General features: G+C 56.8%; 3 protein-coding genes across 6 annotated transcripts in view; 1 reads left to right on the top strand and 2 right to left on the bottom strand.

Moving 5' to 3' along the window:
• Positions 1–2,271, bottom strand: part of RUSC1 (RUN and SH3 domain containing 1) — an 8,157-nt gene extending 5,886 nt beyond the window's left edge. Inside the window, exons 1-2 of the mRNA XM_035009766.1 lie at positions 2,167–2,271; positions 7–1,487 (exon numbers count right to left, since the gene is read on the bottom strand). Coding sequence (XP_034865657.1) covers positions 7–1,403 — 1,397 coding nt within the window. The 5' untranslated portion in view covers positions 1,404–1,487; positions 2,167–2,271. The remainder of the gene's footprint in view (positions 1–6; positions 1,488–2,166) is intronic.
• A 219-nt stretch (positions 2,272–2,490) lies between these two features.
• On the bottom strand, positions 2,491–11,376 carry FDPS (farnesyl diphosphate synthase). 3 transcript variants are annotated; one of them, XM_035009769.1, is made up of 11 exons: positions 11,231–11,249; positions 10,383–10,598; positions 10,143–10,305; positions 8,583–8,723; positions 4,816–4,896; positions 4,570–4,692; positions 4,208–4,296; positions 4,047–4,119; positions 3,348–3,425; positions 3,123–3,257; positions 2,491–2,742 (listed from the first exon to the last, which is right to left on the bottom strand). In XM_035009769.1, exons 2-11 carry the CDS (start codon positions 10,559–10,561, stop codon positions 2,542–2,544), a joined length of 1,263 nt encoding a protein of 420 aa, XP_034865660.1. In that variant the 5' UTR covers positions 10,562–10,598; positions 11,231–11,249; the 3' UTR covers positions 2,491–2,541. The 3 variants fall into 3 exon arrangements, with proteins under 3 accessions (XP_034865660.1, XP_034865658.1, XP_034865659.1); XM_035009767.1 differs by lacking the exon at positions 10,383–10,598 and having other exon boundaries at positions 11,231–11,376; XM_035009768.1 differs by lacking the exon at positions 10,383–10,598 and having other exon boundaries at positions 10,143–10,284; positions 11,231–11,310.
• Positions 11,377–19,055: 7,679 nt separating this feature from the next.
• Positions 19,056–26,508, top strand: PKLR (pyruvate kinase L/R). 2 transcript variants are annotated; one of them, XM_035009473.1, is made up of 11 exons: positions 19,056–19,155; positions 19,993–20,172; positions 22,301–22,392; positions 22,490–22,621; positions 22,766–22,952; positions 23,288–23,558; positions 23,680–23,830; positions 24,133–24,285; positions 24,367–24,533; positions 25,237–25,418; positions 25,984–26,508. In XM_035009473.1, exons 1-11 carry the CDS (start codon positions 19,056–19,058, stop codon positions 26,088–26,090), a joined length of 1,722 nt encoding a protein of 573 aa, XP_034865364.1. In that variant the 3' UTR covers positions 26,091–26,508. The 2 variants fall into 2 exon arrangements, with proteins under 2 accessions (XP_034865364.1, XP_034865365.1); XM_035009474.1 differs by lacking the exon at positions 19,056–19,155 and adding an exon at positions 19,399–19,529.
• Positions 26,509–26,614: the final 106 nt, after the last annotated feature.

The raw sequence follows: 26,614 nt of genomic DNA, 5'->3' as shown, positions 1-26,614 counted from the left end.
CTCGGCCCCGCCCCGCCCTCCCCCCCCCCCGCGGCTCCCCGCGGCCGCTTACCCGCACGGCCGGCCTGCGCGCCCGACTCCTCGGGCTCCCGGGCGGCGGGGGCCTCCCGGCCCGCCGCGGGGCTGCCCGCCCTGCCCTCCTCGGGCGGCCGCTCTGCGATGGGCTGCAGCCCCGGCCGGTTCTTCCTTCTCCGCGGCGGCACGGGCGGGGGCGGGGGCCGGGGCGGCACCAAGGCCCAGCCGGCCGGAGGGTCCCGGGGCGGCACCGGCGGGGGCGGGGCGCGGCTCCGGGAGCGGAGCTCCTTGAAGGTGGTGACTTCCCGGGGCGGTGCCGGGGGGCCGCCCAGCGAGCCGCTGGGGGGCAGCTCGCTGTCGGGCGAGAAGACGATGAGCCAGTCGCTGCGGTCTTTCTTGACCTGCGGCACCAGGGGCAGCCCCGGGCCCCGCTTGCGCTTCTGGGCCAGCTCGTGGAAGGACGTGATCGTCCGGCGGGACGCCGGCTCCTCGCTGACGTCACTCCGCCACCCCGCATCTGTTTTCGAGCGGCAGTCAGTTGTTCCTGTGCTGCTTTTCCAACTGGAGTCGAGTTTTCCGGGTTCCGTTTTCCAGCTAGAGTTAGTATTCCCACTGATTGTGCAGCCGGAGTTATTGTTCTCCGTGGTTTTCCAGCCCGCGTCAGTTGTCTCCCTGTCGATTTTCCAAATGGGGTTGATTTTCCAACTGGGCTCGGTTCTCCCAGCGTCGGCTTTCCCATCATCCGCCTCTGGGAGCTCGGAGGCAGGGAGGTCCTGCTCCCCACCGTCGTCCTCTTCCTCTAGCCCTGGGGAAGCGGGGTCCTGGCAGGTGGTCAGGGCGTTGCAGTTGGAGTCCAGGCCAAGGCCCGGTGGGGAGGATGCTCCGGAGCAGGAATCGGGCGAGCAACAGAAGCTGTCCGGAGAGCAGGCGCCAGGGCCTGCGGAAGCCAGTGGGGATCCCTGCTCCAGGGGGATGATGCTGGGCTGAGGGTGGACATCCTCGTCGCCAGGGAGGCCCCGCGAGTACACCGAGATGGGGGACTCATCGGGACTAAGATCGGAGCAGGAGCTGAGAGAAGAGGAGCAGCCCGGGTCCGAGGGAGAGGCGGCCCCCTCTTCCTCCTGTGCTAGGTCCTGCCGGTTTTCTAAGCCTGGCCCGTGCTCCTGGCAGCATCGGCAGGGCACAGCTGGGCTGTTGGAATTGGCGTCCACCAGGGCCCCGCTGCAGGGCCCCCGGCTCTCCTTGCCCCCGGTGTCCCCGGGGGGAGGGGATGTGCTCGAGGGCCCCTCCCGGAGCTCAGGGCGGCGGGACAGGTGCAGGCCCAGGGAGACATGCTGGAGGTGGATGTGGTTGAGGTTGCAGAGTAAAGCCCTCTGAGGGGACAGCATTGTGCAGGCGACGACGGGGCGGCCTCGAGAATCAGGAGGATCGGGCCTCTCACACCCGCCTACCTGGCAACCGCAGCTGCAGACCTGGAAGACAGGGAGAGTGATACCCAGCCAGAGAGGACGCGGGCCGCCAGAAGGACACCGAGGTGACGGACAGCTGCAGCACGCATGAAAGGCGCCGGCCGCTTTGGACGATATTTAAATGAGACGCAAATGTCCATCGACTGACCCTTAATTTCCACTGCAGTGTTTGCAGGTGGAGCCGAAGGGAGCCCCCCGGGACTGGGGCGGGGAGGGTCAGAGAATGCGGCTGCGCTCTGGATCTCCGTGGAGGTGCGGGGGCTTGAAAAAGGATGGGGCCTAGAATGGAGCCCCGGATCCTCTCTGCTGCAGTCTGGCCCTGCCCGCCCCCCCTCCCCACTTCCCTCGCCTGCCCTTCGCTCCCAGAGGAAGGGGCCGAGGGAGGCCCCGCCCAGATGCCCCGAAACGGGGTGGGGCGGGGGAGACGCGTCTGGCTGGCTAAATGCAGGAGAGGGGCGGGCGTGGGGGCAAAGGCCGAGCATCCGTCAGCGAGTCAGGTCCGCGGGGCAGGTGGGCCAGCCGACCCCGGCTCGGACCCTGCGCTTGCCGCTCTCCCCGCGCTTGTCTCCGTCACCCAGGCGCCACCGCACTCCTCCCCTGTGCGATTTTACTGCCCCCCTCTCCCGCCCCACCTGGCGGGCCCCGAAGCGTCTATCCACACCCATGGCCGAGCCCCCCTCACCAGGGTCCTCCTGCAAGCGCCGCAGCTGGGCTCGTCCACGACTCCCAAGGTCCCCGCCGGACCGCGCCGACTGGAAGGGGGGCGCTAGGACAACCCGCCGGCGCTGCGCAGCCGCGCCCCTTCACGCATGGGCGGGGCGGGGCCCGGGCCCAGCCCCCACCGCTTGACGTCGTGCGTGTCACCACCCGGGCCGGCCCGCAGCTTTCGGTGCCGAGGGGTCCTGAAGGCAAGCCCCAGGTCCCGCCTTCCGCGGCCACCCCCAACCCTGCCCGTTGCGGACGGCGCTGCGCCCCCGGCCAGCACAAGCAGCCACAGAACCACACGCAGCTTCGACAATTTATTGAGAGGCCCCCTCCCGCCCACGCAGTCTGCAGGTCACTTTTTCCTCTTGTAGATCTTGTGCGCCAGCGCCAGGAAGATGGCGGGGGGCAGGGGCGAGGCGCACTGCTCGATGAGGCCCATCAGGTGGCGGTAGCTGTCCTCCTCATACTGCGTGAACACGGCGGGCAGGCCCAGCTCCTCGTACAGCGCCTTCACGCGGGCCACCTTCTCCGCCTCCTTCTGCCCGTAATTCTCCTGCAAGGGGCGGGAGGCAGGGCAGTCGGCTCAGCCCCGCCCAGCACGCCCGACATCCGTACACTCCAGCCTCCAGCGTCGAGGGTCCCGGAGGGCCCGCGACCTGGAACTGCCCCCTCCCCGCCGCACACGCTCCGAAACCGGCTCGGGCCTCAGTTTCCTCTGCCCGCCCCTACCGCCGCCCGGGCCGGCTAGCTCTCTGCGGGAAGCTGTCGTGCGCATCGGAGCATGTCGGGCGGCTTTCCCGGCCTCCCCCCACTCGAGATCCCTGTGGCACGTGGCAGACAATGTCTGCTGATGCTGCCAAACGTCCCCACCCGGCTGACGTCCTTGCTCTGGCCCGCTCCTGGGAGCTCGGCGATCCGCGGCCTCCCGGGCACCTGAAGGAGCTGACGCTGTTCCGGAGAGGCCCGCTGCAGACACTGAACCACCAGCCAGCTGCATTTGTTGTCCTGGATGTCTGTGCCAATCTTGCCTGTCACACTGGGGTCCCCAAAGAGGTCGAGGTAATCGTCCTGGGCAGGGGGCAGAGTTGGACAAATGAAGAGACCCCAGGGCAGGGCCCTAGGGCAGTTGTGGCCTGCTCCCTGCCCATGCCTTCCTACCTGAATCTGAAAGAACTCCCCCATCTCCAGCAGGATCTTCTTGGCATTGGCATGCTCCTTCTCCCCACTGATGCCCGCCTACAGTGAAAAGGGGTCTATAAGCCAAACACCACGGGCGCCTTCACTCTCCTTGCTGCATCTCCCAGGGCGCCCTGACGCAGCCCCCAAATCCTCTCCCCTCTCCGTTCAGACATCCCTGGCTTCCGGGCTCCAGGACATCTGGGTGGTCTGACCTCCAGCCCACCTCCTTCGGCGAGGCCCTCCGGTGTGAGCCAGCAGGGACGAAGTCAGCTCTGGAGGCTGGCACGTGCCCAGCCCCTGACTCACTCTTCCAGCGCCTTCTGCTTCCTCCAGCTTCTTCCCGATCAAAGGGGAACTTGGAGAAGCGAGGTCAGGGCGGGCAGGAAATCCCACCACCTGCCTTTGGACCCGGTCTTCTTCCTCTCAGCGTGAACTTCCTCCCCCCTCCCATCCAGACCCAGATGGAGGACGGGCTGGCCACTCGCATAGAACTTCACAAAAATCCAAAGGAGGGAACTTCACCATCGTACAGCTGAGAAGACATCCTCAGACCTTAAGTAACTTGCCCAGGGTCACAGGCCACACAGTGGGGGCAGCAGACTGTCCAAAGTTGTCTGCTTTGTGCCCTCTGTCCAAAAGCCCCATCAGTGGGCAACAAGGGGCAGGAGACTCACTCACCATGTACATGGCAGCCGCCACAGGAAGATAGAACGAGTAGAAAGCGGTCTTGTACTTGACAATAGATTTGTACCTGAGTAGGGGGAGAAGGTAAGGTCCTCAGAAGGGCAGTGCCCAGCAGAGCCCTACCTCACTGGCCAGACAGTTACCCCGTCCCTCACCTCTTTTCAGTGAATCTGCCAAGATCCACATTGCCCTGGGGGGCTGTGATGAGGTCCAGGGTCTGTCCGATCTCGGTCTGATAGGAACTCTAAGGAGGAGGAAGATGGCCCATCAGCTGGGCTTTCTCTGGGGCCAGGAAACCCTGGAATCCAGGGCCCCGCAGCCCACAGCACGGGCAGAGAGAAAGGCAGTGAGAGGTGGAGGGCCCACATGCACACAGACACAGCGCTTTCTCAGCCCTCCTTCCCGCCTCGAGGACACGGGGAAGCCCTCTCTGCCGCCGCCCTGCCCAGCACCTTGGCCCACTCTGCCCCTTCCAGGCAAACCTAGCTATCCCCTGGGCCAACGGCCCACGGCGCACCTGCAGGAAAAGCTCAATCAGGCTCAGGTAATAGGGCTGCTCCCGACAGCAGAGCTTCAGCAGGCGGTAGATGCAGGCTTCCAGAAGCAAAGCGTCATTGACGGCATCCAAACCTATGCCTGGCTGGCAGGGGCGCGCAGAAAAACAAGCCCTCAGTCTCGGCCACTCTGAACACCTCGGTATGCTCTGTGCACCAGCTCCCGGGGGCCTGTCCCGTGCCCACCGCTACCTTCCCGCCCACTGTACCTTCTGATACCAGCAGATCTGCCCCCGTCGGGTGAGGGACGAGTCCATGATGTCGTCGGACACCAGCAAGAAAGCCTGCAGCTAGGAGGAGAAGGCACAGTGGAATCAGACCCTTGGGGCTCCTCACTATAGAGCTCCTTCAACCAGCAACAGAGCTGCTACCGTTGCTCATCACCGAGCGAGGACGGAAGTCAGGCCAGCGAGCGCGAGGGCTTCTGTTCTGTGCTGTGGGACTTAAGGAAATTATGTGACCTCGCTGGTTCAGGCTTCCCAACGGTAACATCAAAGACTCCGCCAGATCTCAGACATCTGTCCCCTCACAAGCAGCCCTAGACAGTCCTGGTGTCAGGGAGGCGATGAAGCATTGCGTCCGCTACTCTTCTTCTGCCAAGAACCTCAGTGAATACCTGAGACTTCTTCCTGCAGTGTGACTTTCCGGGACTTCTGCAATAAAAGGAGGCTGTTCCTGTGTCGCCCTGAGGCGCTCCGCTTACACACGCCAGTGCCCAGGACAGAGCCCCACCTCGGAGCTCATTTAGGGGTGCAGCGCTAATAGGACAGAACTGCAGTCTGACTCGGTCACGCTCAGCCACGGGTCTTAAACACGCAGCCACACCAGCGTCAGCCGCGGGCCTCTCTTCTAGGTGCTAGGCCACCTCAGGGTCCCAGAACGGGCTGGTTTTCCCAGCAGACTGCCAGGACATTTGCCCCCCTGGCATTCCCAGAGCCAAGCCCAGCACTAGCCCCAGAGTGGGTGTGTCCTAAATGCCTATTTAATGAACGTGAGACACTGTCACGTACCCTGTGAGACTTCCTGCATTTAGGCTACACCTTCCGAGCCTTTAAAAACAGCTTTTCAGGACGTGGTTTTTAATCTTCACTCCGTCCTGATCTGTGCGTGTGCGCTAGCGGGTCTGCCTTGCCTGGAGCACCCGACACTGCCCATCGGCTCTGGCGTGCAGAGTGCGGAAGGGACTGCGGCGGTCACTGCTCTTGTTCCCAGTGAATCCTTGGGGAAGGAGGCACCCATCTGCATCTTTACCTCTGACCACACGCTGGGCAGGGTCTGGGCTTTCCACACCGGAGGCATGTGTTTTATTATGAGTGTTCACTTGGTTCCGCTAAGCCACTGGTCCACTGTCTCTCCCACCTGGTTTCAACCAGCACCACTCAACCAAGACAGTCTCCGAAGAGCATCATTCCTGGTGTCCCTCAACCTCCTCTGCCCCACAGCAGTGGTTCTTAACCCAAATGCACTTTCTATTTATTAGGGGAACTTAAAAAAAAAGAATACCAGTGTCAGAGTCACCCCAGATCAATTAAATGAGAAATCTAGCCACAGTATTAGTCAATTACGGTAGAGGGACTATTCTAAAGATTAAAGATTGAAGAACGACCAAATACGGTACATTATTCTTGATTGGATCCTAGATGTTTAAAAACAAAACAAGGGCGCCTGGGTGGCTCAGTCGGTTAAGCGTCTGCCTTCAGCTCAGGTCACGGTCCTGGGGTCCTGGGATCGAGCCCCACGTCGGGCTCCCTGCTCAGCGGGGAGCCTACTTCTCCCTCCCCCTCTGCCTGCCACTCCCCCCACGCTTGTGCTCTCTCTCTGTCAAATAAATAGAATCTTTAAAAAACAAAACAAAACAAAGCCAACTTAGAACAGACATTTTGGGGAGAATTAGGAATATTTAAATCTGGAATATACATTAGGTAATATTACTGGTGCTATGGTCTGAATGTGTCCCCCCAAATGTTGAAATCCTAACCATCAAAGACGATGGTATGAGGTGGTGGGGCCTCCAGGGCCCTCCTGACGGACGCTCTGGAGCTGCCTGGCCCCTTGCACCACCAGGGGCTGTGCAGGAAGGTGCTGCTGAGCCAGAAGAGCCCCCCCCCCCCCCCAGCCATGCTGGGACCTCGATCTTCGACTTCCAGCTTCCAGAAGTCTAGGAAATAAATTTCTGTTCTTTATAAGCTACGCGGTGTGTGCTATTTTGTTGTAGCAGCCCAAGTGAGCCAAGACAGACGGGACAATGGCACTGTGCTCACGCAGGTGAATGGCCTTGTTCCTAGGAGGTAAACGCTGAAACAGATAATAAGAGGTTGAAGGACAAGAGGCAGGAGGAGAAAGACAAAAGCAGAAACTGTAACCAAAGTCACCCAAGTGAAAACAATGGCGGACACAGCTCAAAAGGCATCTTGGGGAAATGTCAGCATTGCAGCCATGTTTAAAAATCCCCGAGCACTCCCTGGTGAACCTACGGGGCGGCTAGAAGTCAGGACACTTCACTCGACCAGGTGACCCGCCCTGGCCCCAGAGCTCTGATCCTCTGCTCTGCCGGGATCTTCCTGGCCTCCCTGCCTTGCCTGGCGTCTGTGCATATGGGCTCCTCGGTCCCCCAGGGCCCTGTCCCCCAGTGATGCCACTGTCCCTTTACCTCCTTGGAGGCAAATCCCTCTTCCCCAACCCCATCTCACTTACAAGCTCCAGACTGGAATTTCCAACACCCACAGGCCAGACACTTCCACCTGCACTGCCCGGGTCGAGAAGGCAGCGTGGCTGACCCTGAGCACGTCACACCCTCCCTTGAGGCAGCTGCCCCTTTCCACAGGCCAGGTCCTAAGTGCCTTCCCTTCTGAGCTCACTGCCACCGTCCTCGGGGCCTGGCTCCCCTCCTAGAATCCAGTCTCCTTGTCACTAATGAAGCTTTTAGGCTAGGCCAGGAAACCATACCCCTTTAAGGGGCAAATGAGCTGGGTACGGGAGACAAGGACACACGGGGACTGGAGCAAAGCAGAGAGACAGAGCCACACAGGAGCGCCCATGCCCCACCTTGCGGAAGGGTTTATGATTCAACATCAGCCAGTTGATGCTGCGTGGGACCCTGGGCGCAGATCTAGCAATTTCCCAAGTGATGTCAGAAACCTGGGTTTTTATGTGACAGCTCTTCTTTCCTAAGTTTAGGGCACTTCATTTTCTTTTTTTTTTTTTTTTAAAGATTTTATTTATTTATTTATTTGATGGAGAGAGAGACAGCGAGAGAGGGAACAGAAGCAGGGGGAGTGGGAGAGGGAGAAGCAGGCTTCCCACCGAGCAGGGAGCCCGATGTGGGACTTGATCCCAGGACCCTGGGATCATGACCTGAGCCGAAGGCAGCCACTTAATGACTGAGCCACTCAGGCGCCCCTAGGGCACTTCATTTTCAAAAACTATCGGTGGGCTGCAAGTTTTCTTTTCTTTTCGTTTCTTTTTTTAAAGATTTTATTTATTTATTTGAGAGAGAGAGAGAGCACATGAGAAGGGGGAGGGTCAGAGGGAGAGGCAGACTCCCCGCTGAGCAGGGAGCCCGATGCGGGACTCGATCCTGGGATTCCAGGATCGTGACCTGAGCCGAAGGCAGTCGCTTAACCAACTGAGCCACCCAGGCGCCCGGGCTGCAAGTTTTCAATCTCTGCTTTAGAACATCCTCTGGAAGAACTGTCACTCTGATAGTTACCCTCTGCTCAGAGGAAAGAACTGACTCCTTTATGCCCAGTCCCAAGGCCCTGGTCCACAGCTTAGTTTATAGACTAAATACATACCTACTGGCAAAGAGGTTCCCCACATTTGTTAACTCTTAGAGTAAATCACTGTCTAAACTTGACTACTAATGGACAGAAACACAGGGAGAAATTCGTTTCAAGCTCATCCCTCCCCTTCCCCCCAGGACACCCCCACCCTAGGAAAACCTCTGCTTCTCCTGCCTTTCCCTTGTCCCTCTTACCAGTTCCACACACCAGCCCACAGTCAGGGCCCGCCGGAGACTATCAGCATCCTGCTTCCTTGGCTCTACCAGCTCCTGAAATGCTATCAGCACAGTCAAACCCCGCTGGTACTTGCCTCCAATCGCATTGTACTCCAAGACCTGGGGGCAAGGGAAGACGGAAAAGGCACCAGGTTCCGCAGAGCACCTACTCTAAACATTTTTCCCTGCCCTCTCCCGCTTCCAACCCGGACTGGATTTTAACCTCCTCAGGCCCCACTCCTCCTCCCGTAACCTCTGGAATTGCGACTCTTGGCTTCTTCCCCCAAATCCTGGGGCACCACTGGAAGAGTCCCCCCACCCCCAGGCTCTCTCTGCATGGTCTTCCTCAGTACATTTTTTTCTTTTAAGTAGGCTCCATGCCCAACATGGGGCTTGAACTCATGACCCTGAGATCGAGAGTCACACACTCTACTGAGCCAACCAGGTGCCTCAATCCTCAGTAAATTTAAAGGCTCCATACTGCACATTAAAATCTGCTCCCAAGCCCAGAATAGGCTTGAACCCAGGGAAAACTTTGTACATGCCATGGGAATGGCTGGCACGTTCAGGTTTCTCCCTCCCAGGTTCCAGCCTCATCCCCACCTCTCCTAGACTTCCCAGCCACCTCCTCCTACCCACAGTGCAAACCATCTGCAAATGAAAAGCCTTGCTCACTGCATGAAAGACAAGGTCCCCAAAGTTGGCCAGAAGAGAGCTCAGGAGGGGACCTGGTGGTATCTCTTCCTGCTGGGAGCTCTCCTTTTGCCTTCTGCTGCCCTGCTGTCCACCAGCTCGAATGCACTGGGAAAACCTCCCTTTTAATCTCCACCCCCGTATAGGCAAACCTTTTCCTCGGTTCTCCTCAGACAAATGAGAGTATTTATAAAAAGAATTACTAGATACCCCAAAATAAAAAAAAAAAAAAATTAGGCAACTCAAATATCCCAGCCAAATTTCCTGCCCTGGAGCAGAGATTTCTTTTTTCTTTTTTTGATTTATTTATTTATTTTAGTGGGGAGGGGCAGAAGGAGAGGGAGACAAAGTCTTAAGCAGAGCCCATCACGGGGCTTGATCTCACGACCCAAGAGTTCACGACCTGAGCCGAAACCAAGAGTCGGAAGCTTAACTGACTGATCCACCCAGGTGCCTCTGGAGGAGAGTTTCTGATGATGCCCAGCTTCCCCTGAAGCTCCTCAGGCTGCTCCCTCCCAGCTCCCTGACAAAGTAGCTCTTAAGGACTTCTGGAGACCTAATTCCCTTTCTCAACAAAATCAAAGACTTAGCAGGTTTTAGGCCTTCACCCCCAGGGGCACAGAAAGCAGTCCGTGTGGCTTGCCTGAACCATGAGGCAGGAGTGATGGGCTGAGTAATTATCCCTGCTCAGGCCCTGCTCCCTCCAGAGGAGACCCAGAGTCACTCAGGTAAAAGCCTGCCCCTCCTCCCACCCCAGTGTCAAAGGTCCCCCAAACACCACAGCTGGATCCCACACATATAGAGAATGCACTTCAGATTCAGTCTCCGAAGTCACCAATCCTTCACCTCCTTGAGCCGGGCAATGGCGTCTCCCGTCTCCGGGTGGCCCACGCCATCCTCGGTCAGCACCTTGACAATCTGGGAGAAATGCTGGATGAAATCCTGCTTTGCTTGGGCATAAGGGTCCAATTTCTGGTCTCCATTCATTCTGAGGGAGGAGTAAAGTGCTCTGAGGAGAGGAAAGCCAAGTCAGAAACCTGAGCAGCTGCTCCCCTCCCCAAGGCCCCTCACCCCCACCACACTCACCGAGGCTCCTCTGTCCACGCTTGGCACCAGCAGCGGGCACTGTGCCAGGCCCCCAGGACTGGGCACCCGTGCACCAGGGAGGGCCGCTGAAGGGGACCCAGCCACCTCTCCCGGGGCGCCCAGCAGGGGGCTGGCAGCAAGAGGACCCCCACAGATCTCAGCCAGCGGGACAGGGGCATCACGGGGGTGGCATAGGGAGGGGGCACCGAGCACTCCCTGCAGGGGCAAGCACCAAAGGCAGATGCACGGTGGCGGCTCCCCAGGTCACCCCCACCACCCTTTTACCTCGGGGCCCAGAATGCACCGGTCTCTTCTGAGCTGAGCCCGAGGGCATTTCCAGAAAGAAGGAAACGCAAAGAACAAAAGTTCGGCTGGCTGACCGAAAGTCAACGGGTCGCACTTAACACAGTGCGCCCTTAAAACAACTCAGCGCCACCTAACTTTCTCCGTCTACCGTCAACTCCTGCAGGGAGCCTCTGGAATCACCACTCTCTTGGCTTCTTCCCCCAAGTCCTGGGGCACAGCTGGGAAAGTCCTGACTAAAGTACCTGAGGACCAGGGCCTGGGAGGACCCTTAAAGCGCCCTATTTTATGGAGGGCCAGCTGAGGCTCCAAGACGTGGGCGGGTCTCCCCTGGCGGGCGGGGACGGGGCTGTGCAGGCTCGGGGTTATCCCGAGAGGAGGAGGGCGGCCGGGGGGGCTGCGGGCTCACACAGCCGGAAGACCCGCCGGCCGGGCACACCGGGCCCCAGTGCGGGGCGGGGGGGCTCCTGCGCCCCCAGTACTACCACGGAAGTGCGGCTGAGGCTCCCCCCGCGGCCCCAGTCCCGGCCGGAGACCTCTCTCACCTGCTGCTGGATCCCGGCTCGAGGTCCAGTCTTAGCGGGGAACTCCTGAAAGCCGCTCCGCTCGGCGCGCGGCCCTCTGGGTCCGGTAGTTCCCGAGCTCCCTTCCCTCCAGACAGAAAGGCCTCATCGGACTACAGTTCCCGGCGTGCCGCGGGAGGGACAGGACGACGCGATCTAGCGCGAGCCGGGTGGGCGGAGACGAGCCGCGCTGATTGGCTGCCTCCCCTCGTGTGAGCATGGGGCCCTGTGCCGGACAACCAATGGAAGGGCTGCGCCCAGGGCCGGAGGAGCAAGACTGGGCTGACGACGGAGGCGGGACGAAGGCTCCTACTCTGGCTCCAGCTGCCGCCTTTACTACACAGGTTAATGACCTGTATCCCCCTGGGCAGTTGGGTGGCGTTTAAAATTCCAGCAGGACCGGCTTTGCCATTTATGGGTTCTCGAACGTAGGCAGACCATTTAGTTTCCCTGACCCTCCGTCAACTGTCTTTCCTCGTCTGTTCAACGAGAATCGCTCCCTGAGACAAGTACACAAAGTGCTTTAAGGGCTCAAGAAATAAGACCGAGAGCAGAAACTGGAAGCCTCACTCCTACACACGGCTTACCAGCGCACCGTGGCTTGACTCAGTTGGCGCTCTCTCCACCAACCCTGCCAAATCCCTGTTCCTCCACCCACTGAAAGTAGCCTGAAACTCCAAAGAACCTAGGTCATGCATAGGAACAAAAATCACTGTGCAAGGATTCACTTTCACCACTGCTATTCAACATTGCACTGGAAGCTGTAGTCAGAGCTATTAGGCAAGAAAAAGAAATAAAAAAACAGCCAAGTTAAAAAAGCAGTAAAAATATATGTGTTTCAGAGATGACATGATCCTAAATATGGAACATCCACAAGAAAGCTACTGGAGCTAACAAACTCAGCAAAGGTGCAGAGTACAAAAACAAGATGCAAAAATCAGTTGTGGGGCCCCTGGGTGGCTCAGTGGTTGAGCGTCTGCCTTGGGCTCAGGTCATGATCCCGGGGTCCTGGGATCGAGCCCCGCATCAGGCTCCCTGCTCCGCGGGAAGCCTGCTTCTCCCTCTCCCCCTACTTGTGTTTCCTCTCTCACTCTCTCTCGGTCAAAATAAATAAAATCTTTAAAACAAAACAAAAATCAGTTGTGCTTCTGCACACCTGCAATGAACAATCTCAAAAAGGAAATGAAGAAAGCAATTAAATTTACAGTAGCATCTAAAATAATGAAATACCTAAGAATAAAATACAACTAACTTGTACACTGAAAACCATAAAACATTGCGAAAAAAATTAAAGAAGACCTAAATAAATGGAAAACAGCCCGTATTCCTGAATAGAAAGACTTAATATTGTCAAGATGTCACCCAAAGCAATCTACAGATTCAACACAATCCCTATCAAAATTCCAACAGATTTTTTTGCAGCTATGGAAAAACCAATCTGCAAATGCATATGGAATTACAAGGGACCCTGGATGACTAAAATAATCTTGATAAAGAACAACATTGAAAGACTCACACTTGCCGGGACACCTGGGTGGCTCAGGCGGTTAAGCATCCACCTTCGGCTCAGGTCATGATCCCAGGGTCCTGCGATCGAGTCCCATGTCTGGCTCCTTGCTCACCAGGGAGCCTGTTTTTCCCTCTGCCTGCTACTCCCCCTGCTTGTGCTCTCTCTCACACAAATAAATAAATAAAATCTTTAAAAAAAAAAAAAGAAAAAGGGCACCTGGGTGGCTCAGATGGTTAAGCATCTGCCTTCGGCTCAGGTCATGATCTCAGGGTCCTGGGATCGAGTCCCACATTGGGCTCCCTGCTCCTTGGGAGCCTGCTTCTCCCTCTGCCTCTCTCTCTCTCTCTGTCTCTAATGAATAAATAAATAAAAAATCTTTAAAAAAAGAAAAGACTCACACTTCCCAATTTCAAAATTTACTACACGGCTGTGAGAGTCAAAACAGTGTGGTATTGGCATAAGGACAGACATATTGACCAATGAAACAGAATTGAGAGTCCAGAAATAAACTCATATATCTGTGACAAATAGGTTTTTTACAAAGGTACCAAGTCCACCAAATGGGGAAAGGACAGTCTCTTCAACAAATGGCACTAAGTAAACTCAGGTGTCTTTCCTCATGCAAAAGAATGGAATTGGACCCCTACCTCACACCATATTCAAAAACTAACTCAAAATAGATTAAAACCTAAATATAAAAGCTAAAACCATAGAAAATCTTAGAAGAAAATATAGGGATAAGCCTTCATACCTTGTATTTAGTGATGGATATATTTTTTAAGATTTTTTATTTTTAGGGGCACCTGGGTGGCTCAGTTGGTTGAGTGTCTGCCTTCAGCTTGGGTCATGATCCCAGGGTCCTGGGATCGAGTCCAACGTCCTGCTCCTTGCTCAGCAGGGAGCCTGCTTCTCCCTCTCACACTCACCCTGCTTGTACTCTCCACCCTGCCCCCCGCAAATAAATAAATAAAATCTTTCAAAAAAATTTTTTTAAAGATTTTATTTATTTGACAGAGAGAGACATAGTAAGAGAGGGAACACAAGCAGGGGGAGTGGAAGAGGGAGAAGCAGGCCTCCTGCGGAGCAGGGAGCCCGATGCGGGGCTCGATCCCAAGACCGTGGGATCATGACCTGAGCCGAAGGCAGACGCTTAACGACTGAGCCGCCCAGGTGCCCCTGGATTTTCTATTTTTAAGTAATCCTTACACCCAACATGGGGCTCAAAGTCACAACCCTGAGATCCAGTGTCACACGCTCCACCAACGGAGCCAGCCAGGCGCCCCTAGTGACGGATTCTTAACCATGACACCCAAAGCATAAACAGCAAGAGAAAAGATCAACTGAACTTCATCAAAATTAAAAACTTTGGTGTACCAGAGGACACTATCAAGAGAGTGAAAAGAAAGTACACGGAATGGAAGAAAATATTCCCAAAGCATACATCTGACAAGGGTTTGATATCCAGAACTCCTATAACAACAACAAAAATACAAACAACCTAATTAGAAAATGGGCAAAGGACTTGAGTAAACATTTCTCCAAAGAAAATATACAAATGGCCAATAAGTACAAGAAAAGATGCTCATCATCATCAGTCATTAGGGAAATGCAACTCAAAACCAACATGAGATACCACCCTACACTTTTTTTTTTTTAAGATTTTATTTATTTATTTGACAGAGAGACAGCGAGAGCAGGAACACAAGCAGGGGGAGAGGGAGAAGCAGGCTTCCCGCCGAGCAGGGAGCCGGATGCGGGGCTCGATCCCAGGACTCTGGGATCATGACCTGAGCCGAAGGCAGCCCCTTAACGACTGAGCCACCCAGGCGCCCCACCCTACACTTCTTCATATGGCTACAGTAAAAACACATAGATGTTTAAAAACTGAAAATAGTAAGTGTTGGTGAGGATATGGAGAAACGGGAACCTCCTGACATTGCTGCTGGGAATGTAAAATGGCGCACCTGCCGTGGAAAACATTCCTCCAAATGTAAAACGTAGAATCGCCATATGACCGAGCAACCCTGCTCCTAGGTACCTACCCCAAAGCACTAAAACCAGACACCTGCACAAAATACTTGTAGCTGAGGTTCACTGTAGCGTTATTCACAACAGCCAGAAGGTGGAAACAACCCAAGTGTCCATCCACAGAAGAACGGATAAACAAAATATTGTATAAACTTAAATTGGGATATTTTTCAGCCCTTAAATTAGGAAGGAAATTCTGACACACGCTACCACGTGGGTGAACCTTGAAGACAAGACGCTAAGTGAATTCAGGCAGACACAAAAGAACAAATACTGTGTGACGTGAGGTCCCTAGAGGAGGCAAATTCATAGAGGCCAAAGTTGAATGGTGGGTGCCACGGTCTGGGGAGGCAGGAATGGGGAGTATTTAATGGGTATAGAGTTTCAGTTTGAGAAGATTTTAAAAGTTCTAGAAATTGGGGCGCCTGGGTAGCTCAGTTGGTTAAGCGACTGCCTTCGGCTCAGGTCATGATCCTGGAGTCCCTGGATCGAGTCCCGCATCGGGCTCCCTGCTCGGCAGGGAGTCTGCTTCTCCCTCTGACCCTCCCCCCTCTCATGCTCTCTGTCTCTCATTCTCTCTCTCTCAAATAAATAAAAAATCTTATAAAAAAAAGTTCTAGAAATCAATGGTGGTGATGGTTGCACAACAACATGAATACACGTACTGCTGCTCAGAGTGGTTAAAAGTACACGTAAAAGTGGCTAAAATGGCCAATTTTATGTTACGCATATTTTACCACAATTAAAAAAAAAATGAAAATCACATGCTTCCCTGGAGAACTAGAGGGAGATCCAGAAAATGTCATTACACACAGTAAATGACAACCTAGGTCACACCCAGCCACACCCAGAATCTACTTCTTCGGCCCGGCCCGTAAGCCTGCACCTCTCCCCTCTGAGGAGGCTGTGGATTCTTCCCCCAGACCCACCTCTTCCTTCCCTGGCCCACTCTCCACCAAGGCCTTCCTGGGTCGTGGCTCCCCGCCTCCCCGCCAGGTGACTGCGCTGGGGGCCGGGCAGGGGTTAAAGGATGTGGATACAGATGAGAGATGGGCAGAGGAGTGGCGGGAAGCCCAAAGCAATCGGGAAAGAAATGACACTTTGAGGAAGGAGGAGGATGCTGACATGGTGTGTGGAGGCTGGGGGAAGGTGCTTCAGGAAGGAGCACGGCTACTGGATAATGGGTGTAAGAGTGAGAACTCTAGGAGGAGAGCTTCTAGCAGATCCACTATCCACCTGGCTTGTCCCAGGTGGTCCAATGGGAGTCAGGTACAGCTGCCAGCTAGCTCACCCGCAGTGGGAAGAGCAGTTGAAACCAGCTGGGAAGGGGGGCTGCTTCTAGGCTGGGTCCTGCCAGCTCCTCGCCCAGCTGAAATGGAACTCCCCTGCCTTAAACGCTTCCCCAGGTTCAAGCCTTGGCCCCACCCTGACCAGCTGGGCGAACTTCAGCAAGCCGCATGACCTCTCTGAGCAGGCTCCGAAGCTGCAGATTGAGGACACCACCATATTTTAGGTGACCTAGGTGTTCTTTTAATGAATCGAAGTATAAATGTGCACCCTATCTAATTTATAGAGCTGAGTCAAGGGTCAAAAGTAGCAAAGTCAGGGAAAAGGTTTTTTTTCTTTTTTTTTTAAGATTTTATTTATTTATTTGACAGAGAGAAAGCCAGAGAGGGAACACAAGCAGGGGGAGTGGGAGAGGGAGAAGCAGGCTTCCCGCGGAGCAGAGAGCCTGATGAGGGGCTCGATCCCAGGACCCCGGGATCATGACCTGAGCCGAAGGCAGACGCTCAACAACTGAGCCACCCAGGCGCCCCTGGTTACATTTTCAACCATCTTTATTTGTTCTGTCTTTTATAAACAGAGCCTAGGATCCCATGCTCATTCCCCCTTGTAAGTCCTTCCTGCTATCTAACCTCTTTCTGTTCCACTGAGAGTCTGAGGGAAAGGATGGAGTTTAGTGGCCACAGCTCAGCCTCTGCAACCACACTGAGTCTGAATCCTAGCTCCACTGCTGACAAGATTTTTAGCCCCAAAGTGTATCAGGCAGGGCTCCGTCAGGAAATGAGGGCTCTCTCAAATCAGATAAATTGAAGAATGTTTCATAACAGGATTATATCCAAAGGTGTGCACAGGATGCTGATAAACTGCAAGAGATACAGCATTGGCCCAGATCTAGTCACAGAGTAGCAGCGGGCTTCGTACCACCTTTAGGGGCCCAGGGGATGGGGAGAGAATGGGTCCTGGAATCTGGAGAGGGTCCCCGGCAGGAGCTGTGACCTCCAGCAACCTTGCAGGAAGAAGGGGAGGGAAAATGGCCAGGCTTCCTCTCCTACTGGTGCCCCTTTCCAGGGGCCAAGCCCGACAGAAGCCATGGGCAAGGCCTTTAGCCTCCCAGCCCCAGACAGAGTGGACAAGGGTAGAGAAAGGATCTGGAGGGGCAGAAGATGCCTAGCCCACCCTGCTAGCCTCGGCCCCTCACTGTCAAGCAGGCTCTCAAACCTACCTTCCTTCTCGGTTGTCACGGTGACAAAAGCTGCATATGAGATGTCGAACACTGTCCCAGCACACCCTAAGTCCTGCTGTCTGCCTATTGATTTCAATGATTGATTGGCATCTTGAACGTAGCCTGTCTAAATCGGAAACCTTGCACGTTCCCCTGCAAACCTGTTCCTTCCCTAGTCTCAGGAAATGGCACTGCCATCTAGCTGCTCAGGCCAGACCTGTCAGCGCCCTCCTTCGGGGGATGGGAGCCTCCCTCCCCTGCTCCCCGCACCTGCCCCTCCACCCTGCGTGCTCTTCTCCAGAGACACCTCAGATCTGTCTCCCTCTCGCCATCCCTACCACTGCCGTTAGTCCGTCGCCTCCCGCCTGGATCACCCCTAAAACCGCTAGCCTCGCGGCTGCTCTGTGACCTCTACCTGCCAGTCAGAAGGGTCCAGAGCATGTGCCGGGTCGTGTCACTCTGCTGGGTGAACCTGGGGCCCTCCAAGTCCCTGCTTCCGTCTCCAGTCTCACAGCGACCCTGTCCCTGTGCTCCAGGCACCCGCCCCCTCCTCCCTGCACCAGTGCCTCTCCCCTGCAGGCACCCCAACTCACAACAGCCTTCTCTCTCTGTAGCACTAGGCCTTTTCCTTCCTCAGAGACTCCACGGGTATTATTTCTAACCCCACAGAAAACTCCTTGCTTCAAACTGTCCCCACTAGTTCCTTCCTGCCCTTCCAATCTCAGCTTAAATATGGTCACACTTCAAAGAGGCCTTACCAAGCCACCTCATCTAAAATACATGTCTCTCTCTTCTCCCCATTGACTCTGCTGTTCTGCACCCTGATCAATTCCTTAACAGCACTTACAAAGTTTGTGCTTGTCGGGGCGCCTGGGTAGCTCAGTCAGTTCAGCACCCACTCTTGATTTTGGCTCAGGTCGTGGTCTCAGGGTTGTGAGTTCGAGCCCTACTTCCGGCTCCATGCTCAGCAGGGAGCCTGCTTGAGATTCTCTCTTTCCCTCTGCCCCTCCCCTCCCTACACATTTAAAAAAAGAAAACCTTTAATAAAACACAAAGTTTATGGTTGTATATTCATTTTTTTGATTGTTTTATTTATTTTTTGTTTATTTTTTATTTTTATTTGTCATCTCTATTCCAACTTGGGGCTTGAACTCAGGATCCTGAGATCAAGAGTCGCACGCTCTTCCAACTGAGCCAGCCAGGCGCCTCTTGGTGCTTGTTTATTGTCTGTGTCCCCATGCTGTAAATCCCATAGAAGGGCAAAGGCCCCATCTGTTTTGCTCACCATTGTATCCTCGGGACCTGGCACTGAGTAGGTGTTCCATAAATATTGGCCAATGAGCAAATGGTGGCCAGTGTTATGGTAACAACGATGCTCTCACAGCCCTTCCAGAGAATCCCACCATGTTATCACGGTGCTCCCCATCCCCTGCCTTCAGGCTCCGGTTCCTGCCATAAACCCCCTCCTTCCTAGATTCATCAGGGCTAACTCCAGTAAAGTACAAAGGACAAGGGGCCATATCCCCAAAATCTCTATTCAGGTTGATGACAGCATGAATGAATTGGAAACTTATCAGGAAAAATGGATGGGGGAGTGCCAGAAGACGGGGCGGAGAGCCAGCAGGTGTAGGGGTGGGACTCTGTGTGGGGACAGGGGCAGCCAGCTGGGTGTGCCCCTTTTCTTTTCTCTGTCTCCCTTAGATAAGACCAGCAGTTCTGTCCTCCTCTCTCCCCCTCTCTCCACAGCCTCTCACTTTGTAAGCATGTCCAGCCAGGAGAGCATACAAGCCCAGGAGCTTTGGTCAAGGATTTCTAAGTCCCAAAGGGACTTAGCAAAGTCCTTCCTGATTGGGGCTCCAGGAGGTAAGGAAAGGGGAAGTCATTGAATAGAGTGGGGAGTGAGGGTGGAAATCAGGAGTGGGGGTAGAGACACAAATGATTTACATCTGCTGCTGGACCCCGAGGGCCTGGGGAGGGGGGGGTCTCTGTTCACTGGAGTCTCCCCGGTGTTCAGTTTGGACCCTGGTCCGAGCCTCTTTCCCAGCCTCTGTAGGCAGGGCAGGGGGGGTCCTGCCGCATGCGAGCCACGGGGCACTCCCGTGTTGCCTGGACTCTGGCCCCTGGTGGTGACACTTTAACCAGCACGCAGGACGGCTCCCTCGGCCCAGCCTGCCTCTGACAGCCCGACAGCGTGGAGCAGACCCCCAGAGACAGGCAGGCACTCAGGGGCATGGAGGGTACGGCTGGGACTGGGGCTCCTCTGGGCTGCGCCGGGTCAAGTTACAGAGACCCTAGGACTGGATCAGCATTGAAGGGACTGGGGAAACTCAGAGGAGGGGGTTGGGAAGCCAGCCAATTGGAAGGAAGAAAATAGGGAGCTTAGGAAAGGGCACCGGGTGATTCTGGATCATGAGCAGCCACTGTGGACTAGATAGGGTGAAGAGCTGAGGCTGAGGGGAGTCAGCAGCTGGAGGGCAGGAAGTCAGGGTTGTGAAGGCTCAGGGAGCTGGATGGTCAAGAACCGGAGCCTAGAGTCGGCCAGGCCTGGATGCAAACCCCGTCTCTCAGATAACGCCTGTGTCGTGCCCAGCTCCTAAGGAGGGCTCAGCGAAACCCGATGCGGACAGAGGGGACCTGGGGCATGCCGAGGGTGAGGATGGGGGGTGCGGCAGCTGCCCACGCAGCCCTCTTCCACCGCAGGGCCGGCGGGCTACCTGCGGCGGGCCAGCGCGGCCCAGCTGACCCACGAGCTGGGCACGGCCTTCTTCCAGCAGCAGCTGTCGGCCGCCATGGCGGACACCTTCCTTGAGCACCTGTGCCTGCTGGACATCGACTCGGAGCCCGTGGCCGCCCGCAGCACCAGCATCATCGCCACCATCGGTGAGCGTCCCCCAGCCCGGCACCACGGGACCTCGGGAGCGGTTCTCGAGACGCTTCCCCACCTGCTGTCTCCTCTGAGACCTCTCCATGCTTGACAGACTCACTCAGCCAGCAAATGCTTGTTGAGCATCTGGTGGCCAAGGCTTGGGGCCCTGGGAGGAGGTCGGTGATGGAAACAAAGATCGCCACCCTTGGGGAGCTGACCATCTAGCTGGGCGAGACAATAAATACTAAACATACTACCTTAAAAAGAAATAGATTATTTAGTATGTGAGAAAGTGGTAGGAACTATGGAAACAAGGAACACAGAGCTTTGTAAGGGGCGTTAGAGGCTCGAGGACAGGAGGCAGGCTGCAGTCCCACGTGGGGAGCCATTGTTCAGAAAATTACATCTGAGCAAAGGCGTGAAGGAGATGAGAGGCCATGCTCATGTTCGGGGGCGGGGGGTTCCAGGCAAGGGAGCAGCGAGTGCAAAGGCCCGAGTCAAGGAGGCTGGAATGGTTAGAAACCATCACGGGGGAAGAGTAGCAAAATGAAGACATTGTAGAGGAAGAGGAGATCATGTAGGGCTTAGCAGCCATTCTTAGAGTTTGAGTTCAGTTTTCCTCTAGAAGAAGTGGGAGAGGGCTGCAGAGTGCTGGGCGGGGGGAGAGTGACTCGCTCTTATTTATGCTGGAATAGACTGCCTGGCTGCGGCAACTGAAGAGGTTGGGGGTGGCGGTGGGGGCAAGAGTAGAAGTGGCTCCTGCGACATTTCTGGCTCAGACCAGGTGGGGGCAGTGGCGGTGGTCAGACGCGATCAGATTCTGAGTGCATTTGGAAGATGAAGTCGACAGGATTTCCAGACGGATTGGACATGGGGAGGGGGTGAGGGTGAAAAAGGAGTCAGAGAGGAGTCCAAGGCTTGTGTCGTGAGGCGCTAGAAGGATGCATTATCAACTGAGCAGCGAAGACCTCGGTGCAGAGGTTTTCGGGGGAGGAGATCAGGAGTTGGGCTTCGCGCATGCTGAGTTTGAGATGCGCAGAGGCAATCAGATACACAAGTCTGGGTTTGGGGCAGAAGTCGTAGATATAAATGTGGGAGTTGTCAGCATAGAGATGGTATTTAAAGCCACGGGACTAGGTGAGACCACCAAGGGAGTGAAGGGAAGATGACAGAGAAGAGAATGAGGCATCTAATGTCAAGGGGAGGAAGCAAGGGCTGAGAAGCAACAGCCAGTGGGGCGGGGGGGGGGGGGCGAGGGACAGGGGGCGTGTCCTGGAGGCCACGTGAGGCAGGTGCGTCAAGGACGCGCGGGTCCAACGCTGCCAACCCGCCAGCCCGGACGAGCACTGAGAACTGACCACTGCCTTTAGCAACTGCACAGAGGTTCTTGGCGACCCCCGCAGGAAGAGATGCAGCAGAGAGGCGGGGCCCGCGCCCGGCTGGAGGGAGGGCAAGGGAGAAGAGGGGGAGGAAGGAGGACCGGAGGCAGCAAGCACAGAGAGCCCTTGCAGTGAGTTTTGCTGCAGAGGAGAGCAAAGAAATAGTACTGTAGCTGGAGGGGGTCCTGGGCTCAGAGCATTTCCTTTATGATGAAAGACAGAGCAGCAGGGTTACATGCTGATGCGAATGATCCAATGGAAGGGAACACATTGATACCACAGGGGGCTGCAGAATGGCTAAACCTGTCTTCGAGCAGCTGAGGAAGAGGCCTAGTGCCCACGTGCAAACCGGCTTTGGGAAGGGCCTGGAGAGGTTGGGCTCTCAGTTACACGGCTGCCCGGCCAGCAAAGCAGGGGTGGGCGAGATCGCCTCTCCTCCGTCAGTATGAGGCCTCTCAGCTCTAAAGACCCAGGCGGACCCCTCACCTGGCACGTTATCTCCTGCCGCACCCCCTCATGCGCCGGGGACCCCCACTCCGCAGCAGTTACCTCACTGCCAACACAGTTGCCTCAAGCCGGGCTCCGGACGCTCCCCTCCCAGACCCCACGGTGCCCCCCAAGGAAGCAGGTGTTGGCTGACCTGTGAGGAGAGGTTGCGTCAGGGAACAAAGGTCAGGTAGCTGGACTGCTGCGGAGTGGGGCGGCTCTACGGGCGGCGACGCGTTTGGGAAGAAGGTTGTCTGAGCGGGATCTCTGCTTCCAGGACCGGCCTCTCACTCGGTGGAGAGCCTCAAGGAGATGATCAAGGCCGGGATGAACATCGCGCGCCTCAACTTCTCGCACGGCTCCCACGAGGTTTGGGGCGGGGCCAAGGAGAGGGGGCGGAGCCAAAGCTTGCCGGGGGGTGGGGGTGTCCTGGCATCCCCTGAAATTCCGGCTCGCTCGTCCGCAGTATCACGCTCAGTCCATCGCCAACATTCGGGAGGCGGTGGAGAGCTTTGCAACTTCTCCGCTCGGCTACCGACCCGTGGCCATCGCCCTGGACACCAAGGGACCGGAGATACGCACCGGGGTCCTGCGGGGGGTGAGAGTCCGACCCGGCGCCGCGGGCTTCCCCAGGCGCCCCGCGCCGCGCGAGGGGCGGGGCCCGGGGCGGGGCCCGGGAGGGCGGGGCCCGGGAGGGTGGGGCCCGAGGCGGGTCTCAAGGCCATTCTGGCCCCGCCCCTAGGGCCCGGAGGCCGAGGTGGAGCTGGTGAAGGGCTCCCTGGTGCTGGTGACCGTGGACACGGCGTTCCGGACTCTGGGGGACGCGAACACCATGTGGGTGGACTACCCCAATATCGTCAAGGTCGTGCCGGTGGGGAGCCGCATCTACATAGACGACGGCCTCATCTCCCTCCTGGTCAAGAAAATCGGTGCGGATGAGCCTCCGCCCCAGCCAAGCGGGGACGTGGGCGCACTCCCTTCCCTTGGGCCCCTCGTCCCGTAGACCAGCCGCCCCCGCCCCTAGCCAGCACCCTTCCCCACTCGCTCCCGGAGCCCCCGGTGTCCAGACTTGTGGGCTCAACCCGGGTTGGGGCTGGACTGCTGGGTTCGTCCCTTCTTGCACAGACCGGTGCCTGTTAGGTGCACAGGCCTGGCCGAGGGTGGAGAGACACTAGGACATGGGTTCCTGATCTCCTGGGCTCCCTCTCCGTGACTGTGCCTCCGGCTCACCCCTGACCTGCGCTGGCTCTTTCCATGCCTGCAGGCCCAGAGGGGCTGGAGACCCAAGTGGAGAACGGAGGCCTCCTGGGCAGCCGGAAGGGCGTGAACTTGCCAGGTGTTGAGGTGGACTTGCCCGGGCTGTCTGAGCAAGACGTCCTGGACCTGCGCTTCGGGGTGCAGCACAACGTGGACATCGTCTTTGCCTCCTTCGTGAGAAAAGCCAGTGATGTGGCTGCCATCAGGGCTGCTCTGGGGCCCGAAGGACGCGACATCAAGATCATTAGCAAAATCGAGAACCACGAAGGCGTGAAGAAGTGAGGCTTGGTTTTTGTCCCTATCAGGCCCTAGCCATCCCCATCGCCCCCCTCTTCTCCAGCCTGCCTCTCCCTGGAATCTCCTGGCTCTTCCCCAGCCCTGACTCCCCCAACCACCCAGGTTTGATGAAATCCTGGAGGTGAGTGACGGCATCATGGTGGCACGGGGCGACCTGGGCATCGAGATTCCAGCCGAGAAGGTTTTCCTGGCCCAGAAGATGATGATTGGACGGTGCAACCTGGCGGGCAAGCCCGTTGTCTGCGCCACACAGGTCTGGAGCGAGCCCTCGGGGCCCCGGGCATTCTCTGGGTGTTGGGGACACCTGACGGTGGATACCCACACCTTAGGTCTGTAGCACATTTTGCTGTCCAGTGTTTGATCCTCAAACAACGAAGTTGGGAAGAGATTCTGTGAGCCCCATTTTCAGATGAGGAAACTGAATCGCCAGAATCACATAGTTTGTAACTGTTACCCTGGCTTTCGGGGCACTCTGAGAGTGGCAGAGAAGTAGTTTGGGCAGGGTGCCCAGTCAGAGTGTGAGTCCTGCAGCTGTGATGCCCCGATGTCCCCCAGATGCTGGAGAGCATGATCACTAAGCCGCGGCCGACCCGGGCGGAGACCAGTGACGTAGCCAACGCTGTGCTGGACGGAGCAGACTGCATCATGCTGTCGGGGGAGACTGCCAAAGGCCGATTTCCCGTGGAGGCAGTGAAGATGCAGCACGCGGTAGGAGTTCCGAGTGCCAGAAACACCAAGCCCCTTCCTGGCCCTGTGCCCCCGGCCCCGCCTGACCTCTGGTGCTTGCAGATTGCCCGGGAGGCAGAGGCGGCCGTGTACCACCGGCAGCTGTTTGAGGAGCTGCGCCGGGCAGCGTCCCTGAGCCGCGATCCCACTGAGGTCACCGCCATAGGCGCGGTGGAGGCCGCCTTCAAGTGCTGTGCTGCAGCCATCATCGTGCTGACCACGACTGGCCGGTGAGGAGGACACTGGCAACACCAGGGCACAGCTTTGGGCCAGGGGCAGGCGGGGACGGGCCCCAGGCCTGGGTTTTGTCTTGACGTCAGAGATAAAGAGTATCGTTCTGCAGCAAGAGGAGAGGTAGCTGGAGGCCAGGAGAGGCGGATCTTGGAGCGCCGGGAAATGCGCCATGAGCTCCAGGGGGTTGGAAGGGAATGTGACGTCACTGGGCACGTAGGCTTCCAGGACACTTTAGGGCCCCTGCTTTTAGCCCACAAAGCCTTACAATGCTGAGGTGTTGCAGAAGGGCCCAGAAGGCCTTAGTTCAAGTCTTTGCTCTGAAATCAGCTATGATGCCTTGGGTAAGCCACCTAGGCCCCATAGACCTCCGTTTTCTCGTGGGGTTGTGAGGATTAACAAGAGACACCTGTGAGTTAAGTACTACATATAGGTACATTCTCAGAAGGGTTTTATGCTTCTCAAGAAGTTTCTTATTATCTGCTTTGATCTATCCTTCATTATCTCTGGTCGTCCTTGTGTGCTAAGGAGGGCAGGCATTCTTATGCCCATTTTACAGGTGAGAAAAACAAGGCCCAGAGAAATAAGATGACTCACCCAGGGCCACACAGCTTGTTTGTGACACCTGGGATCAGAACCCAAACCCTTGTTTCCTGGTTCAACACTCTTTCACTGTTCTGAGACCTTCTCCATCTCCTTCAGCTCAGCACAGTTGCTGTCTCGGTACCGACCTCGGGCAGCGGTCATTGCTGTTACCCGCTCTGCCCAGGCTGCCCGGCAGGCCCACCTGTGCCGAGGGGTCTTCCCCTTACTCTACAGTGAACCTCCAGAGGCCATCTGGGCAGACGACGTGGATCGCCGGGTCCAATTTGGCATTGAAAGTGGTGAGCCACCTACATTTCCTCCCCACCCGGCCCTGGATCTGCAACCTCAGTCCCCCGACCTCACCTTCCACACCCACTCACAGGGCCTTGCCTCTCTCCTCTGGTCCCAGAGTTTCTCCGGGAGGGTCACTAAGACACAGGGATATATGGCCTCCAGGGCCGGGGTGGGGGGGGGACATGCTGAGGAGGAGGGCAGTGGGAGAGAGGTCAGCCCAGCTGCTGTCCGCACCAGGTGGCCAGAGCTGGATGGGACGTAAGGATTAAGAGGTGAGAGTACAAGCTGGAACGAAACTCCGGTTTACTGACTGTGCTCACACCCCACCTCTTCCTTCCTCCATAGCAGCACAGGCAGGCAGCCCACGCCACCCCTGGACACCCCTGCAGCCCTAATAGACTGCCGCGGTCGCGGTCCCTGTGGCGCCACCTAGGGCCCACACTGTGTAGTTCACTCCAGGTCCCTCCAGGCTGCACTGGAGGGGATGGGGGGCAGTGGCCGGCTCTCATGACAGGGCTGGCCTGCCTCCCTCAATGGCTGACCATCATCTTCTCCTCGCATCCCTGCCAGGAAAACTCCGTGGCTTCCTCCGCATGGGGGACCTGGTGATCGTGGTGACAGGCTGGCGCCCTGGCTCTGGCCATACCAACATCATGCGCGTGCTGAGCATACCCTGAGACGCCACGCCCCCCGACCCAGCCCAAACAGGACCTCCCTCCCTCCACCCCACAGCCCCCCACCTGTCTTCTCTGCTCCAGGCCCTCCCTGCCGAGGCCACATCTGCCGTCTAGCCCCGTTCCAGGGCGCCACTTCCTCTCTCCCTTTCACTCAGGCCCCGAAGGTCTGTGTCCAGCTAAGCACTGGCCATCTGGCAGCACCAATCCTACGTCCCCTCCGCCCAATGCTCTCAGCTGGGCCCTAAGATACTCTGAGCCCCTAATCCTAGCTTAGCTGGTTAATATGAGTCCCCTGGGCTTCGTGTACCCAGGGGGTGGGGGGCTAGGGGAACAGGGCCGTCCCCACAAAATCCCTATCCATGCAGTCTGATACTCTCCGGTGTGGCCCTCGTGATGATCTGAGCATCTCCCAAGGAGAGCGCCACCTCTTCCCTCATTGTGATGGACAGGGACACCAAAGCACCACCCTTCTGGGGAAGTGAGGCTGGATGAGTGCTGGGGAGCCCCAAGAGCTGGGGGGCTCA

The sequence above is a fragment of the Mirounga leonina genome, unplaced genomic scaffold, assembly GCF_011800145.1.
Source record: "Mirounga leonina isolate KUSES-001 unplaced genomic scaffold, KU_Mleo_1.0 Mir_154, whole genome shotgun sequence".
NCBI classification, from domain to species: Eukaryota; Metazoa; Chordata; class Mammalia; order Carnivora; family Phocidae; genus Mirounga; species Mirounga leonina.
This window is presented reverse-complemented; position numbering and strand designations above follow the sequence as displayed.